The 15,375-nt window shown below is 64.8% G+C and overlaps 1 protein-coding gene across 2 annotated transcripts in view; it reads left to right on the forward strand.

Annotated features, from left to right (window-relative positions):
* LOC125428718 (E3 ubiquitin-protein ligase TRIM7-like) overlaps nt 1–15,375 on the forward strand; it is a 105,054-nt gene that overhangs the window by 69,261 nt on the left and 20,418 nt on the right. For both annotated transcript variants that reach the window (XR_007243869.1, XM_048489296.1), the window contains exons 2-5: nt 8,152–8,316; nt 9,124–9,219; nt 10,892–11,122; nt 12,163–12,185. Coding sequence is in view for 1 of the 2 variants with exons in the window: in XM_048489296.1 (XP_048345253.1) it covers nt 8,152–8,316; nt 9,124–9,219; nt 10,892–11,122; nt 12,163–12,185 (515 nt within the window). In the remaining variant the exon portion in view is untranslated. The remainder of the gene's footprint in view (nt 1–8,151; nt 8,317–9,123; nt 9,220–10,891; nt 11,123–12,162; nt 12,186–15,375) is intronic.

The following is a 15,375-nucleotide window of genomic DNA, read 5'->3' on the forward strand; positions in this document are numbered from 1 at the left end:
CCCCCCCCCCCACCCCCCCCCCCCCCCACCCCCCCCCCCCCCCACCCCCCCCCCCCCCCACCCCCCCCCCCCCCCACCCCCCCCCCCCCCCACCCCCCCCCCCCCCCACCCCCCCCCCCCCCCACCCCCCCCCCCCCCCACCCCCCCCCCCCCCCACCCCCCCCCCCCCCCACCCCCCCCCCCCCCCACCCCCCCCCCCCCCCACCCCCCCCCCCCCCCACCCCCCCCCCCCCCCACCCCCCCCCCCCCCCACCCCCCCCCCCCCCCACCCCCCCCCCCCCCCACCCCCCCCCCCCCCCACCCCCCCCCCCCCCCACCCCCCCCCCCCCCCACCCCCCCCCCCCCCCACCCCCCCCCCCCCCCACCCCCCCCCCCCCCCACCCCCCCCCCCCCCCACCCCCCCCCCCCCCCACCCCCCCCCCCCCCCACCCCCCCCCCCCCCCACCCCCCCCCCCCCCCACCCCCCCCCCCCCCCACCCCCCCCCCCCCCCACCCCCCCCCCCCCCCACCCCCCCCCCCCCCCACCCCCCCCCCCCCCCACCCCCCCCCCCCCCCACCCCCCCCCCCCCCCACCCCCCCCCCCCCCCACCCCCCCCCCCCCCCACCCCCCCCCCCCCCCACCCCCCCCCCCCCCCACCCCCCCCCCCCCCCACCCCCCCCCCCCCCCACCCCCCCCCCCCCCCACCCCCCCCCCCCCCCACCCCCCCCCCCCCCCACCCCCCCCCCCCCCCACCCCCCCCCCCCCCCACCCCCCCCCCCCCCCACCCCCCCCCCCCCCCACCCCCCCCCCCCCCCACCCCCCCCCCCCCCCACCCCCCCCCCCCCCCACCCCCCCCCCCCCCCACCCCCCCCCCCCCCCACCCCCCCCCCCCCCCACCCCCCCCCCCCCCCACCCCCCCCCCCCCCCACCCCCCCCCCCCCCCACCCCCCCCCCCCCCCACCCCCCCCCCCCCCCACCCCCCCCCCCCCCCACCCCCCCCCCCCCCCACCCCCCCCCCCCCCCACCCCCCCCCCCCCCCACCCCCCCCCCCCCCCACCCCCCCCCCCCCCCACCCCCCCCCCCCCCCACCCCCCCCCCCCCCCACCCCCCCCCCCCCCCACCCCCCCCCCCCCCCACCCCCCCCCCCCCCCACCCCCCCCCCCCCCCACCCCCCCCCCCCCCCACCCCCCCCCCCCCCCACCCCCCCCCCCCCCCACCCCCCCCCCCCCCCACCCCCCCCCCCCCCCACCCCCCCCCCCCCCCACCCCCCCCCCCCCCCACCCCCCCCCCCCCCCACCCCCCCCCCCCCCCACCCCCCCCCCCCCCCACCCCCCCCCCCCCCCACCCCCCCCCCCCCCCACCCCCCCCCCCCCCCACCCCCCCCCCCCCCCACCCCCCCCCCCCCCCACCCCCCCCCCCCCCCACCCCCCCCCCCCCCCACCCCCCCCCCCCCCCACCCCCCCCCCCCCCCACCCCCCCCCCCCCCCACCCCCCCCCCCCCCCACCCCCCCCCCCCCCCACCCCCCCCCCCCCCCACCCCCCCCCCCCCCCACCCCCCCCCCCCCCCACCCCCCCCCCCCCCCACCCCCCCCCCCCCCCACCCCCCCCCCCCCCCACCCCCCCCCCCCCCCACCCCCCCCCCCCCCCACCCCCCCCCCCCCCCACCCCCCCCCCCCCCCACCCCCCCCCCCCCCCACCCCCCCCCCCCCCCACCCCCCCCCCCCCCCACCCCCCCCCCCCCCCACCCCCCCCCCCCCCCACCCCCCCCCCCCCCCACCCCCCCCCCCCCCCACCCCCCCCCCCCCCCACCCCCCCCCCCCCCCACCCCCCCCCCCCCCCACCCCCCCCCCCCCCCACCCCCCCCCCCCCCCACCCCCCCCCCCCCCCACCCCCCCCCCCCCCCACCCCCCCCCCCCCCCACCCCCCCCCCCCCCCACCCCCCCCCCCCCCCACCCCCCCCCCCCCCCACCCCCCCCCCCCCCCACCCCCCCCCCCCCCCACCCCCCCCCCCCCCCACCCCCCCCCCCCCCCACCCCCCCCCCCCCCCACCCCCCCCCCCCCCCACCCCCCCCCCCCCCCACCCCCCCCCCCCCCCACCCCCCCCCCCCCCCACCCCCCCCCCCCCCCACCCCCCCCCCCCCCCACCCCCCCCCCCCCCCACCCCCCCCCCCCCCCACCCCCCCCCCCCCCCACCCCCCCCCCCCCCCACCCCCCCCCCCCCCCACCCCCCCCCCCCCCCACCCCCCCCCCCCCCCACCCCCCCCCCCCCCCACCCCCCCCCCCCCCCACCCCCCCCCCCCCCCACCCCCCCCCCCCCCCACCCCCCCCCCCCCCCACCCCCCCCCCCCCCCACCCCCCCCCCCCCCCACCCCCCCCCCCCCCCACCCCCCCCCCCCCCCACCCCCCCCCCCCCCCACCCCCCCCCCCCCCCACCCCCCCCCCCCCCCACCCCCCCCCCCCCCCACCCCCCCCCCCCCCCACCCCCCCCCCCCCCCACCCCCCCCCCCCCCCACCCCCCCCCCCCCCCACCCCCCCCCCCCCCCACCCCCCCCCCCCCCCACCCCCCCCCCCCCCCACCCCCCCCCCCCCCCACCCCCCCCCCCCCCCACCCCCCCCCCCCCCCACCCCCCCCCCCCCCCACCCCCCCCCCCCCCCACCCCCCCCCCCCCCCACCCCCCCCCCCCCCCACCCCCCCCCCCCCCCACCCCCCCCCCCCCCCACCCCCCCCCCCCCCCACCCCCCCCCCCCCCCACCCCCCCCCCCCCCCACCCCCCCCCCCCCCCACCCCCCCCCCCCCCCACCCCCCCCCCCCCCCACCCCCCCCCCCCCCCACCCCCCCCCCCCCCCACCCCCCCCCCCCCCCACCCCCCCCCCCCCCCACCCCCCCCCCCCCCCACCCCCCCCCCCCCCCACCCCCCCCCCCCCCCACCCCCCCCCCCCCCCACCCCCCCCCCCCCCCACCCCCCCCCCCCCCCACCCCCCCCCCCCCCCACCCCCCCCCCCCCCCACCCCCCCCCCCCCCCACCCCCCCCCCCCCCCACCCCCCCCCCCCCCCACCCCCCCCCCCCCCCACCCCCCCCCCCCCCCACCCCCCCCCCCCCCCACCCCCCCCCCCCCCCACCCCCCCCCCCCCCCACCCCCCCCCCCCCCCACCCCCCCCCCCCCCCACCCCCCCCCCCCCCCACCCCCCCCCCCCCCCACCCCCCCCCCCCCCCACCCCCCCCCCCCCCCACCCCCCCCCCCCCCCACCCCCCCCCCCCCCCACCCCCCCCCCCCCCCACCCCCCCCCCCCCCCACCCCCCCCCCCCCCCACCCCCCCCCCCCCCCACCCCCCCCCCCCCCCACCCCCCCCCCCCCCCACCCCCCCCCCCCCCCACCCCCCCCCCCCCCCACCCCCCCCCCCCCCCACCCCCCCCCCCCCCCACCCCCCCCCCCCCCCACCCCCCCCCCCCCCCACCCCCCCCCCCCCCCACCCCCCCCCCCCCCCACCCCCCCCCCCCCCCACCCCCCCCCCCCCCCACCCCCCCCCCCCCCCACCCCCCCCCCCCCCCACCCCCCCCCCCCCCCACCCCCCCCCCCCCCCACCCCCCCCCCCCCCCACCCCCCCCCCCCCCCACCCCCCCCCCCCCCCACCCCCCCCCCCCCCCACCCCCCCCCCCCCCCACCCCCCCCCCCCCCCACCCCCCCCCCCCCCCACCCCCCCCCCCCCCCACCCCCCCCCCCCCCCACCCCCCCCCCCCCCCACCCCCCCCCCCCCCCACCCCCCCCCCCCCCCACCCCCCCCCCCCCCCACCCCCCCCCCCCCCCACCCCCCCCCCCCCCCACCCCCCCCCCCCCCCACCCCCCCCCCCCCCCACCCCCCCCCCCCCCCACCCCCCCCCCCCCCCACCCCCCCCCCCCCCCACCCCCCCCCCCCCCCACCCCCCCCCCCCCCCACCCCCCCCCCCCCCCACCCCCCCCCCCCCCCACCCCCCCCCCCCCCCACCCCCCCCCCCCCCCACCCCCCCCCCCCCCCACCCCCCCCCCCCCCCACCCCCCCCCCCCCCCACCCCCCCCCCCCCCCACCCCCCCCCCCCCCCACCCCCCCCCCCCCCCACCCCCCCCCCCCCCCACCCCCCCCCCCCCCCACCCCCCCCCCCCCCCACCCCCCCCCCCCCCCACCCCCCCCCCCCCCCACCCCCCCCCCCCCCCACCCCCCCCCCCCCCCACCCCCCCCCCCCCCCACCCCCCCCCCCCCCCACCCCCCCCCCCCCCCACCCCCCCCCCCCCCCACCCCCCCCCCCCCCCACCCCCCCCCCCCCCCACCCCCCCCCCCCCCCACCCCCCCCCCCCCCCACCCCCCCCCCCCCCCACCCCCCCCCCCCCCCACCCCCCCCCCCCCCCACCCCCCCCCCCCCCCACCCCCCCCCCCCCCCACCCCCCCCCCCCCCCACCCCCCCCCCCCCCCACCCCCCCCCCCCCCCACCCCCCCCCCCCCCCACCCCCCCCCCCCCCCACCCCCCCCCCCCCCCACCCCCCCCCCCCCCCACCCCCCCCCCCCCCCACCCCCCCCCCCCCCCACCCCCCCCCCCCCCCACCCCCCCCCCCCCCCACCCCCCCCCCCCCCCACCCCCCCCCCCCCCCACCCCCCCCCCCCCCCACCCCCCCCCCCCCCCACCCCCCCCCCCCCCCACCCCCCCCCCCCCCCACCCCCCCCCCCCCCCACCCCCCCCCCCCCCCACCCCCCCCCCCCCCCACCCCCCCCCCCCCCCACCCCCCCCCCCCCCCACCCCCCCCCCCCCCCACCCCCCCCCCCCCCCACCCCCCCCCCCCCCCACCCCCCCCCCCCCCCACCCCCCCCCCCCCCCACCCCCCCCCCCCCCCACCCCCCCCCCCCCCCACCCCCCCCCCCCCCCACCCCCCCCCCCCCCCACCCCCCCCCCCCCCCACCCCCCCCCCCCCCCACCCCCCCCCCCCCCCACCCCCCCCCCCCCCCACCCCCCCCCCCCCCCACCCCCCCCCCCCCCCACCCCCCCCCCCCCCCACCCCCCCCCCCCCCCACCCCCCCCCCCCCCCACCCCCCCCCCCCCCCACCCCCCCCCCCCCCCACCCCCCCCCCCCCCCACCCCCCCCCCCCCCCACCCCCCCCCCCCCCCACCCCCCCCCCCCCCCACCCCCCCCCCCCCCCACCCCCCCCCCCCCCCACCCCCCCCCCCCCCCACCCCCCCCCCCCCCCACCCCCCCCCCCCCCCACCCCCCCCCCCCCCCACCCCCCCCCCCCCCCACCCCCCCCCCCCCCCACCCCCCCCCCCCCCCACCCCCCCCCCCCCCCACCCCCCCCCCCCCCCACCCCCCCCCCCCCCCACCCCCCCCCCCCCCCACCCCCCCCCCCCCCCACCCCCCCCCCCCCCCACCCCCCCCCCCCCCCACCCCCCCCCCCCCCCACCCCCCCCCCCCCCCACCCCCCCCCCCCCCCACCCCCCCCCCCCCCCACCCCCCCCCCCCCCCACCCCCCCCCCCCCCCACCCCCCCCCCCCCCCACCCCCCCCCCCCCCCACCCCCCCCCCCCCCCACCCCCCCCCCCCCCCACCCCCCCCCCCCCCCACCCCCCCCCCCCCCCACCCCCCCCCCCCCCCACCCCCCCCCCCCCCCACCCCCCCCCCCCCCCACCCCCCCCCCCCCCCACCCCCCCCCCCCCCCACCCCCCCCCCCCCCCACCCCCCCCCCCCCCCACCCCCCCCCCCCCCCACCCCCCCCCCCCCCCACCCCCCCCCCCCCCAACCCACCGCCCCCACCACCCCCCCCCCCCCCCCACGCCCGACCCCCCCCCCCCACCCCCCCCCCCCCCCACCCCCCCCCCCCAAAATTAGGTGAAGTGGGCTAAGAAATGGCAAATGCAGTTCAATGTAGCCTAAATGTGAAATTGATGCACATAGAGGCACAAAATCCAAACTTCACATACACACTACAGGGGTCAGTGCTATCAGTCACAGACGAGGAAAGTGATTGGGGCGTCTTGGTTGATAGTTCCTTTGGAAGGTCAATTCAGTGCATTTTGGCGGTTGAAAATGCGAGCTGTATGCTGGGGATAATTAGGGAAGGAGTTGATAATACAAAACTGCAAGAGTTGTCATGCCCTTATATATAAAGCAGTGAGATGCGACCGCGCTTGAATTACTGTGTTCAGTTCTGGTCGCCACATCTCAAAAAAGATATGAAAGAGATAGAAAAAAGTGCAAGAGAAGGGCAACGAGGATGATTGAAGAGTTGGAGCACCTTCCTTATGAGGAGAGGCTGCAGCGTTTGGGACTCTTTAGTTTGGAGAGGAGGCGGCTGAGGGGGGATATGATTGAAGTCTATAAAATTATGCATGGGGTAGAAAATGTTGACAGAGAGAAATTTTTCTCTCTTTCTCACAATACTAGAACCAGGGGGCATTCATTGAAAATGCTGGGGGGAAAGAATTAGGTTAATAAAAGGAAACACTTCTTCATACGTGTGATTGGTGTTTGGAATATGCTGCCACAGGAGGTGGTGATGGCCACTAACCTGGATAGCTTTAAAAGGGGCTTGGACAGATTTATGGAGGAGAAGTCAATCTATGGCTACCAATCTTGATCCTCCTTGATCTCAGATTGCAAATGCCTTAGCAGACCAGGCGCTCAGGAGCAGCAGCAGCAGAAGGCCATTGCTTTCACATCCTGCATGTGAGCTCCCAAAGGCACCTGGTGGGCCACTGCGAGTAGCAGAATGCTGGACTAGATGGACTCTGGTCTGATCCAGCAGGCTTGTTCTTATGTTCTTATGGAAGGAAGGGCCTGCTGCCAAAAACACCCCCCCCCCCAAAAAATTTAAATCTGAAAGGTGGCTGAACAATCCATTTGGGTCCATCCATATTCCTACAGTTCCAGCTTCACCTCTTTACACATTGGGATCCACTTTTGGAGTTTTGTCATAATATCCCCCAGGAACCCTGATTGCAAGAAAGGAACAGGGTGGTGTTTGGGGGCTTCTGGGGCACGTTGCAAAATGCCGCTCAAAGCAGGTATAGGGAGAATGTGGTTCACCTGGACCCAGGAGTTGTGATTCGTTCATTGACTTCCAAAGGAATCGGTGGCTTAATGAAGCTTGTGGAAGCCCAGTTTCTTCCACCAACCCCAGCTGAGGGAAGACTTTATGGGATCTGGTTTATTAGTGTTTGTGTTGTGGGGATGATAAAGAAAAAGAAGAGTTTGGATTTATACCCCACCTTTCTCTCCTATAAGGAGCCGCAAGGAGGCTCACTTTCCCTTCCTCTCCCCACAACAGACACCTGGTGAGGTAGGTGGGGCTGAGAGAGTTCTGTGACTAGCCCAAGGTCACCCAGCAGGCTACATGTGTAGGAACGAGGGAAAAATTCAGTTCACTGGTTAAGAGTCCACTGCTCATCTGGAGGAGTGGAGAAACAATCCTGGTTCTCCAGATTAAAATCCACCACACCGACTCTCAAAAGAAAGACAACAGGGGTGAGCTCCCAAAGGCACCTGGTGGGCCACTGTGAGTAGCAGAGTCCTGGACTAGATGGACTCTGGTCTGATCCAGCAGGCTAGTTCTGATGACTCCAGCCCACTGGCTTCCTCTTCCTGACAAGGAGGGTGGCCAGGAGGCACAAAGGAAAGAGTCAGCCATTTCCAGAACCTCCAATCCCCAGTCACCATTTCCAAGTAGAACTTAGTATACAAGTACAGTTTACTCCAAGGAGGAGGGAGGGGGAGTCAGAGCAGGACACTTGGATGATGGGCTCAGACTGAGGGGAAAACCCAATTTACAGTTGAAACTGAAGAGGTCTTGACTGACCCTCCTTGGTGCGGCTGCTTTTGGGACTCTTGGGGCGGCTGCAGATCTCTGGAGGCTCCTTCTCGGGCTTTCCTGTTCTCTGCAGAGACCCAGATGGCTTCTCCTCCCTCTTTGCCCTCAGAAGTCTCTTTTTCTTCAACCCTCCCCCCCTTCCTCTCTGGGACGAGCCCCCCAACACCAGATTGAAGTCCACAACTCACAGGATTACACTTTGGTACTCCCAGCTGTTATATTTTAAAGTTTTTGTGTGTTGTTTTCTACCAAACAAGGCACTCATTATGTCCAGTCATCCCAAGGAGAGAGACAGTTTGGGGTGCAAAATGAAACACATCCGGTTTCCTTGTTTTGGGCCTCAGGCAGTCGTGGCTGGTGGAAAAGGGAGAGTTTGCCAGGAGCACCTGGAGCCGCTGAAGCTCTTCTGCACGGATCACAGAGCCCTCGTCTGTGTGGTCTGTGACCGATCCATGGAGCACAGTGATCATGAGATCCTTCCTCTTGACGAGGCCTCCCAAGACTACAAGGTAGGGTAAGAGCCGTGGATCCTCCCCTTCTCTTTGTGAGGAAACTCCCTGCAGGTTCTGCCTCCGCCTCTGGGCCCAAACTGGGGAATCAAAACACCAGTGACTCCTTCCTGGCTTGGTGGCTCCCAAGGGCATTGCCTCCTGCCCTGATTGAAATGTGGAGATAGGATAAAGTGGGGCGATTGACTCACTCCCTGCCTGGCTGTGGTGACATCTCGCCAGCCCATTGCTTGGCTCTGCCAGGAGGAGGCAACATCTCACCTCCCGTTTTAACCACACACACACACTCTCTCCCTCCTTTCCGGCCCCACAGCTCCGGCTGCTTCCACACAGAGTTTCCCTTCTTTTGGTGTCCTCTCTCTTGGCCAAAGAGAGTTTGGGAGTGTGCGGAATGGAAGGAACGTGTTTCTTCCACCATCCCCCATCTGGAGCGATCTATACTCTCGCCAGGCATGTACTCCCAACCCCCCATCACTACCACTGCCTGAGTTCTTTGCTATTTTTTAAAAATTGTTGCTCCTGGGTGTATTTTTGTGAATTAGGAATAATTTTAAATGTGAAAATTCCTCCTGTGGTGGCACTTGGGTGCAATGTCAGGGTCATAGTATTCTTTGTGTCCCTGGTGGGTATCAGAAGAGAATAGGACGCCATCCCCATGAACAAGATGACTGTGTTCAGCATATGGGAAATGTTGTTGAAGATCCCGTTGCAGACAGGGCGTTCATGGACCATTTAGCTTCAAGTGTGTTTTGTAGTAAACTTCTGAAAAAGGAACCAGTCTCAGTTTCGGGTCTTTCCTCCCCCCAGGATTACTTCTGCTGCTTTCTGGAGGGGCTGAAGAAGGAGAGAGAAAGAATTGTGGTGTGCAGAGCAGATGTAGAGGAGCAAAGCCAAGACCTGCTTGTAAGTGTTTCTGTGGCTGGGAAGTGAACAGATTCTAGGAGAGATTCTAGGAGAGCAGCAGTGGCGTAGTGGCTAAGAGCAGGTGCACTCTGATCTGGAGGAACCGGGTTTGATTCTTCGCTCTGCCGCCTGAGCTGTGGAGGCTTATCTGGGGAATTCAGATTAGCCTGTGCACTCTCACACGCCAGCTGGGTGACCTTGGGCTAGTCACAGCTTCTCAGAGCTCTTTCAGCCCCACCCACCTCCCAGGGTGTTTGTTGTGAGGGGGGAAGGGCAAGGAGATTGTAAGCCCCTTTGAGTCTCCTACAGGAGAGAAAGGGGGTATATAAATCCAAACACTTCTTCTTCTGTAGGTATAGTAGGGGTGGGGGGTAAAGTGCAAATAACAGAAGAGGCAACCCCCCTCCTTTTTTTTTCTGTTCTCAGGTGTTTCTGTTTAGGGCATGATCATTTGACTTTCCAAGGTGCTCTGAGGTAAATCTTGGGCACATGAAACCAGTTGTGTTGATTCCCCATTTGAGTCAATGCACCAACACCGGGAGCCAGGAGAAGTCCCTGAAAAGACATGAGGGTCTCTCACTCCCAAAGGAATGCTGGGTAGAAATGCTGAGAGATACTTCACCAACACTGGACCTGGCCAAGGGTTGCTCAGCCATTGCTGGTTCCAAGAGGGAAAGTCCTTGGGATGCTCAGTAGCATGTAGATTTTCCCCCTGCTGTTTTTTCTTTGCCCAAAATGCAGTCAGTTTAAATTGGGGGATCAAGTGAGGGGAAGGGCCTCTCAGCTCTTTTCTACTAAAAAATCAAACCTTTTTGTCTAGTGAGAAGGGGTGGGTGGGTTCTGTTCCCCAAGCAAACTAAATTCGGTTGTCTTGCACTTGGCCGGAACACAGTGTAAGACACATAAACAAATGAGTAACAGTTCAAAAACGGTTTAAACAGGGTCTAACTAAGGTTCCCTCCCACAGACTACAGTACAAAAAAACAACAAAGCCCATTCTACCTAAGGTACAACTGAGGCTTAAATAAAGAAAATGGCGAGGGTGCCTCTAGCATGACAGGGAGTGTCAACACGTGGAGGGTGTTTTATTGGGGAAACAAATGGCCTGAAGAAGCCCCTTCTAGTCTCTGCGTCTTTTGCTGGAGACAGAGCCCTCTGTGGCTGAAAGAATCCTTCCAGGACTTCCAAGTGAGATCCACGTGTATTTCGGCCCTCAGGATGAGTCTGTGGAAATCTTTCTTTTTCCCAGCTGAATGTGATCTCCGGGAAAGGCCACGGTACCCTTCTGACAGCAGTCTCCTAAAGTGCCTTTCTTCCACTACCAAGACCACCTGTGTGTAGTGGCGTAGGAGGTTAAGAGCTCGTGTATCTAATCTGGAGGAACCGGGTTTGATTCCCCGCTCTGCCGCCTGAGCTGTGGAGGCTTATCTGGGGAATTCAGACTAGCCTGTACACTCCCACACATGCCAGCTGGGTGACCTTGGGCTAGTCACAGCTTCTAGGAGCTCTCTCAGCCCCACCTACCTCATAGGGTGTTTGTTGTGAGGGGGGAAGGGCAAGGAGATTGTCAGCCCCTTTGAGTCTCCTGCAGGAGAGAAAGGGGGGATATAAATCCAAACTCTTCTTCTTCTTCTTCTTGTGCTGGCCTGATTCCCTTCTCCTTCCATTTCAGAAGCGAGTGACGGGACAGAAGCAAGAGACGGTCACCAAGTTCAGAGAACTGCGCTCACTTCTGGAGGAACAAGAGAAACGTTTTCTGGCTCACATGGAAGAGGTGGAGGAGGAGGTGGCAAGAAAAAGGGACCAGTACCTGGCCAAATTCTCTGAGGCGCTCTCCTCTCTGGACAGCCGCGCACAGGAGATTGAGGAGATGTGTCAACAGCCGGCCAGTGAACTCCTGCAGGTAAGAGGGGGGCAAGGAGAAGGCCCTTTCTGTCCATCCTTCACTTGGTACAAAAGCATTTGAGCCCTATTTGTATTGCTGGCAGGTTTTCCCCTCTCCTCGTGGTCTACTTTTCCATCTGCCATATTTCATTTCCACCCAGGCGCAGTCTGGAAAAAATAGAGGGGCCATTTGAAACTCCCTGATAGACTGAGGCCACTAAGCTTCCGTCTCAGAAGAAGAGGAAGTGTGTTTGTGTGTCAACCAACAGTCTGGGGAGCTACATGCAAGTCAAACCTGGTTCACGGAATTTGGGCCCAGACTCTCTTTTGCCTGCTGAGCCATGTTACAACACCGCAGGAAAGGAGGGAAAGGTCTTTAAAAGGCTAAAAGATGACAGCGTTTGGCTCTGCTTCTCTCAGGGCCTGGATCCACCCTTCCCCTCCCCCCCCCATCAGATGACATTTCTGAAACGTTAAAGAAAAGGTCAATGTTCTAGTGTTGTCACATTATAGTGATCTGTTGCACTAATTCCTAGTTTTAGTTTCAAAGAAATAAAGTGCAGGCTGTACCTTTCCAGTTATAACTCTGCAGCAATAAGGACTAAATAGTTAACAAAAAGTGAAAACTGGGGACCGGCATGCTGTTACAATGCTCCTGTAATCTAGCTATTATTTTGCTCTCCAGTGGCAAGGAGGAAAATAACAGAGACAGGATGGTTGCAAGGAATGCCGCTGCATGCACAGGTGGCCACGAGAGCGACCCACCCTCCTCTCCTTTTGCATGAGGAGAAATCCCTGTGTGAAAATAGCCACTGTTGAGTCCTCAGAGCAGATCACCCGGCTCTACTCTGAAATGGCCCCACTTTGTTGGCATTAACCTCATGGAGATTCCCACCCACTTTCTGGAGACAGACCCCTGCCTTTGAGTGGCGTCTGTTGGGTGAATGCAAGAAAAGGGCCCGAGAGCAGAATCCTGCAGGGTCTGGGGTTTTTTCCTGTTGTGGCCTTTGAGCAAACACTGAGGTCTCTCTTCTTTCTGTCTCTGCCATTTTTCTTTAGGATGCCAGAAGCTTCTTCGAGGGGTGAGTGGATCTTTCTCATTAACCTACGTAACAGCGGGAGGGGTGTGGGTAGCCTGTGAAGATTGTGATCCTTCAAGATTGTGTGCGTTTTGTGTGTGTGTGTTAAGTGGCGTCAAGTCGCTTCCAACTCATGGCAAACTGATGGATCAATGTCCTGCAACGCGTCCGATCATTAACAGCCTTGCTCGGGTCTTGCAAACTGCGGGCCGAGGCCTTCCTTTGTAGAGTCCTTTGTAGAGTCCATCCATCTTATGTTGGGTCTTCCTTTTTTACCTGCCGCCTTCCACTTATCATACCGTTATTGACTTTTCCAGTGAATCTTATCTTCTCATAATGTGACCAAAGTACCATTGGGGCTGATGGCCAAACCAGGTGTAACTAAGATTGTGGGTCTCCCTCCGTCTGCCAGTGGCAAACGGCTTATGTGCAGAGTGTCAACAAAACAGGAAATTGTGAAGTGAAACAGTGGTGAGGGTGATGGTGGTTTGGATTGACCCCTAGCTATGCATCTCTAGAAGAGGGGCCACCAGCCTCCTTGCACCTCTGGTATTCTAAAAAATGTTTAGGCCAGCCAAGCCTAAGAAACATGGACTGTATATATAGTGATACGAGGCAATGAGCTGATTGGTACATGCAATTAGTTTGAGTATAAATGTTTTTTTTTATTTACACCTTTATTGAATTTAATCACAGTGTACAGTAAACAAAAAAAGAAAAAATATTCAGAAAAAATACAATATTTAGTTGTGTTTACATAATAAAAAACACATTGAAAATATATATATAAAGACATAAAGAAAAAGGTAGAAAAAAGAGAAAAAAAATTATATATATAGTGCATTGAAAACAGACTTCCAGCTAGTAAAACATAGGATACACAATCTAATATCGCAAGTATTTTAGTACATCTTAAGTGTTTGGTTATACATCATTTTGAATTGTAGTTACGTTAATTCCCACCTGCATACTATATCAACAATTAATTAATCAGTTATATTTAATACTTAATCCAGTGTTGTGTCAAACATGTCCTTAGCCAAGCCTAAGAAACATGGACTGTATATATAGTGATACAAGGCAGTGAGCTAAGTGGTATATGCAATTAGTTTGAGTATAAATTCAATAGATAATTCATAAGCCGTTCATAAAGATTATTCATTAAGATATATTGTGCTTATATGATAAGTAATATTCAACTGGATATAAAGGTAATAACAAAACATATAATGAGGGCGGTTAGGCAACTTAAGAAACGTAATGGGACTGTACTTAGTAACAAATTCTCAGAGGCATTGTATAGGATGTCATGAACATTGTCCATAAGGCACGAAACCTGCAACACTCCTATTGCGTTCCAATCAATTGAAAGAGTCAGTATCACCAATATTCAATGAGTAAAGAATATTAAAACGAATTGTGGTAGTAGACAGCTGCTCCAGCAAGTGGATGAAGACACCACGGCGACAGCAGCCACATTCGCAGAACGCGTTGTGCGCTAGTCCACGTTTTCAACAGAAATTTCTTCAGTGCGTTCAGGTAAATCTAGTAGAAATAGAGATTGAATCCTCTGATTGTGTGTTAAGTAAAGCAGCATACAGCTTCAACATTCAGTGAATCAGCCAGTTACAAAGTCATGTATAACCTCTGGTATTCTGTCATGTTGTAGTTGGCACAGGCACAAAATGGCTGGCACAAGATGGGTCCTGTAGGAGGCGGAGTCAGCCAACAAAGGGGCTGCTGCAGCTCACCTCTCCCCACTCAGTGAAGATCCTAGTCTTGTGGTGGTAGCTGCTTCCAAAACCACATTAGAAAACACTCCAGGAAGTACAGTATTGGAGCCTCCTCAGTGACATCCGTTCTACAAAATGGCAGTCTGGAAACTTTATTTGCCCCGAATAACGCCTTGGTTGGTATTAGGGCTGGCTACAGGAGCACTTTAAAGGTGAACACTGTCACAACTGCCGAACCCAATCCCGGAAGCCATTGCCTTGCAGCCATAGTAACAACTGGACTTCCAAAATAACCCATTTGTCATTGTTGTTGTTGGATTTGGTATACCGCCCAATCCCCAAAGGGCTCTGGGCAGTGAATAATAAAACAGCAACAAGGATAATAAGCAACAAATCCAACCATACAATAAATATAAGTTAAAATCCTATTAAAACAGCAGCAGTAACATCATAACCCACACAGACCTTTTGTTATGGGAGGCGTCCGGCCCCCTACTCTCTTACTCTCAGTGGGAGGGAACCAGCAAATAGCCGAAGATGGTAACACAGATGGTTTACGGGCATCAACAGGAGGCGGCAGGTTCGCGGATAGCCTCCCCATAGGCCCGGTGGAACAGCTTAGTTTTACAGGCCCTGCAGAACTCATCAAGGTCCCGCAGGGCCCTAATGGATGGAGGAAGAGCGTTCGACCAGGCAGTGGCCAGCCGCATCACTGAGGGGCCAGGGACCACCAGCAAACATGTCCTTGCTAACACAGGGGCCTATTTGGGACATATGTGGTAAAGCGGTCTTGAAGGTATGAGGGCAGACTGGAAGCAGTCTAGCAGGAGGTAGCTGCGTGCTGAGCAGATTCTCCACCACTAAGCCTCATCCCCTCCCACAACCATCACCCTGAAGTCCAGAATTATAACCACCCCAACTTTCTTTTTCTTTCGCTGGACATTTGCAAGGCAGAGATGAGCAGAGGGGATGAGGGGTTGGGGCTCTCTAGGCCAAACTGGATCTTTGCTGATTTAAGAGTTGGATCTGGTTCCTCACAGTCACGCAGCAAATTTGATGAATGGCTGTTAAAAAAGAAAGCAGAGCCCATTTGGCCACGAATTCCACCGGAGGGAAGGAAAGGCTTCTTCCCTCTCCCTCATCCATTTTTCATGCCCAAACATCCCCCATGAGGGGAGTTACTTTGATATTTTTGCTTCTTCACACGCATTGAATAGTCCATGTGGAGCAGCAACAATGAAGAAATACCCCCCCCCCCCCCCCCAATCAACAAAGGAAAACAGGAGCACTTCCTCTCCCTGTAGTGGTATTCTGAATCTAAACAGGTTCTGTTTTATTTTTGTGGTTTTGGTGTCTCAGGAGCTACGGTGAGGTGGACGTTGCTCTCTGAAGACCCTCGCATCCTGACGGTGGTTAAGAGCAGTGGGTTCTAATCTAGAGAGGAGGGTTCAATTCCCTGC

This window comes from Sphaerodactylus townsendi, linkage group LG03, assembly GCF_021028975.2.
Source record: "Sphaerodactylus townsendi isolate TG3544 linkage group LG03, MPM_Stown_v2.3, whole genome shotgun sequence".
NCBI classification, from domain to species: domain Eukaryota; kingdom Metazoa; phylum Chordata; class Lepidosauria; order Squamata; family Sphaerodactylidae; genus Sphaerodactylus; species Sphaerodactylus townsendi.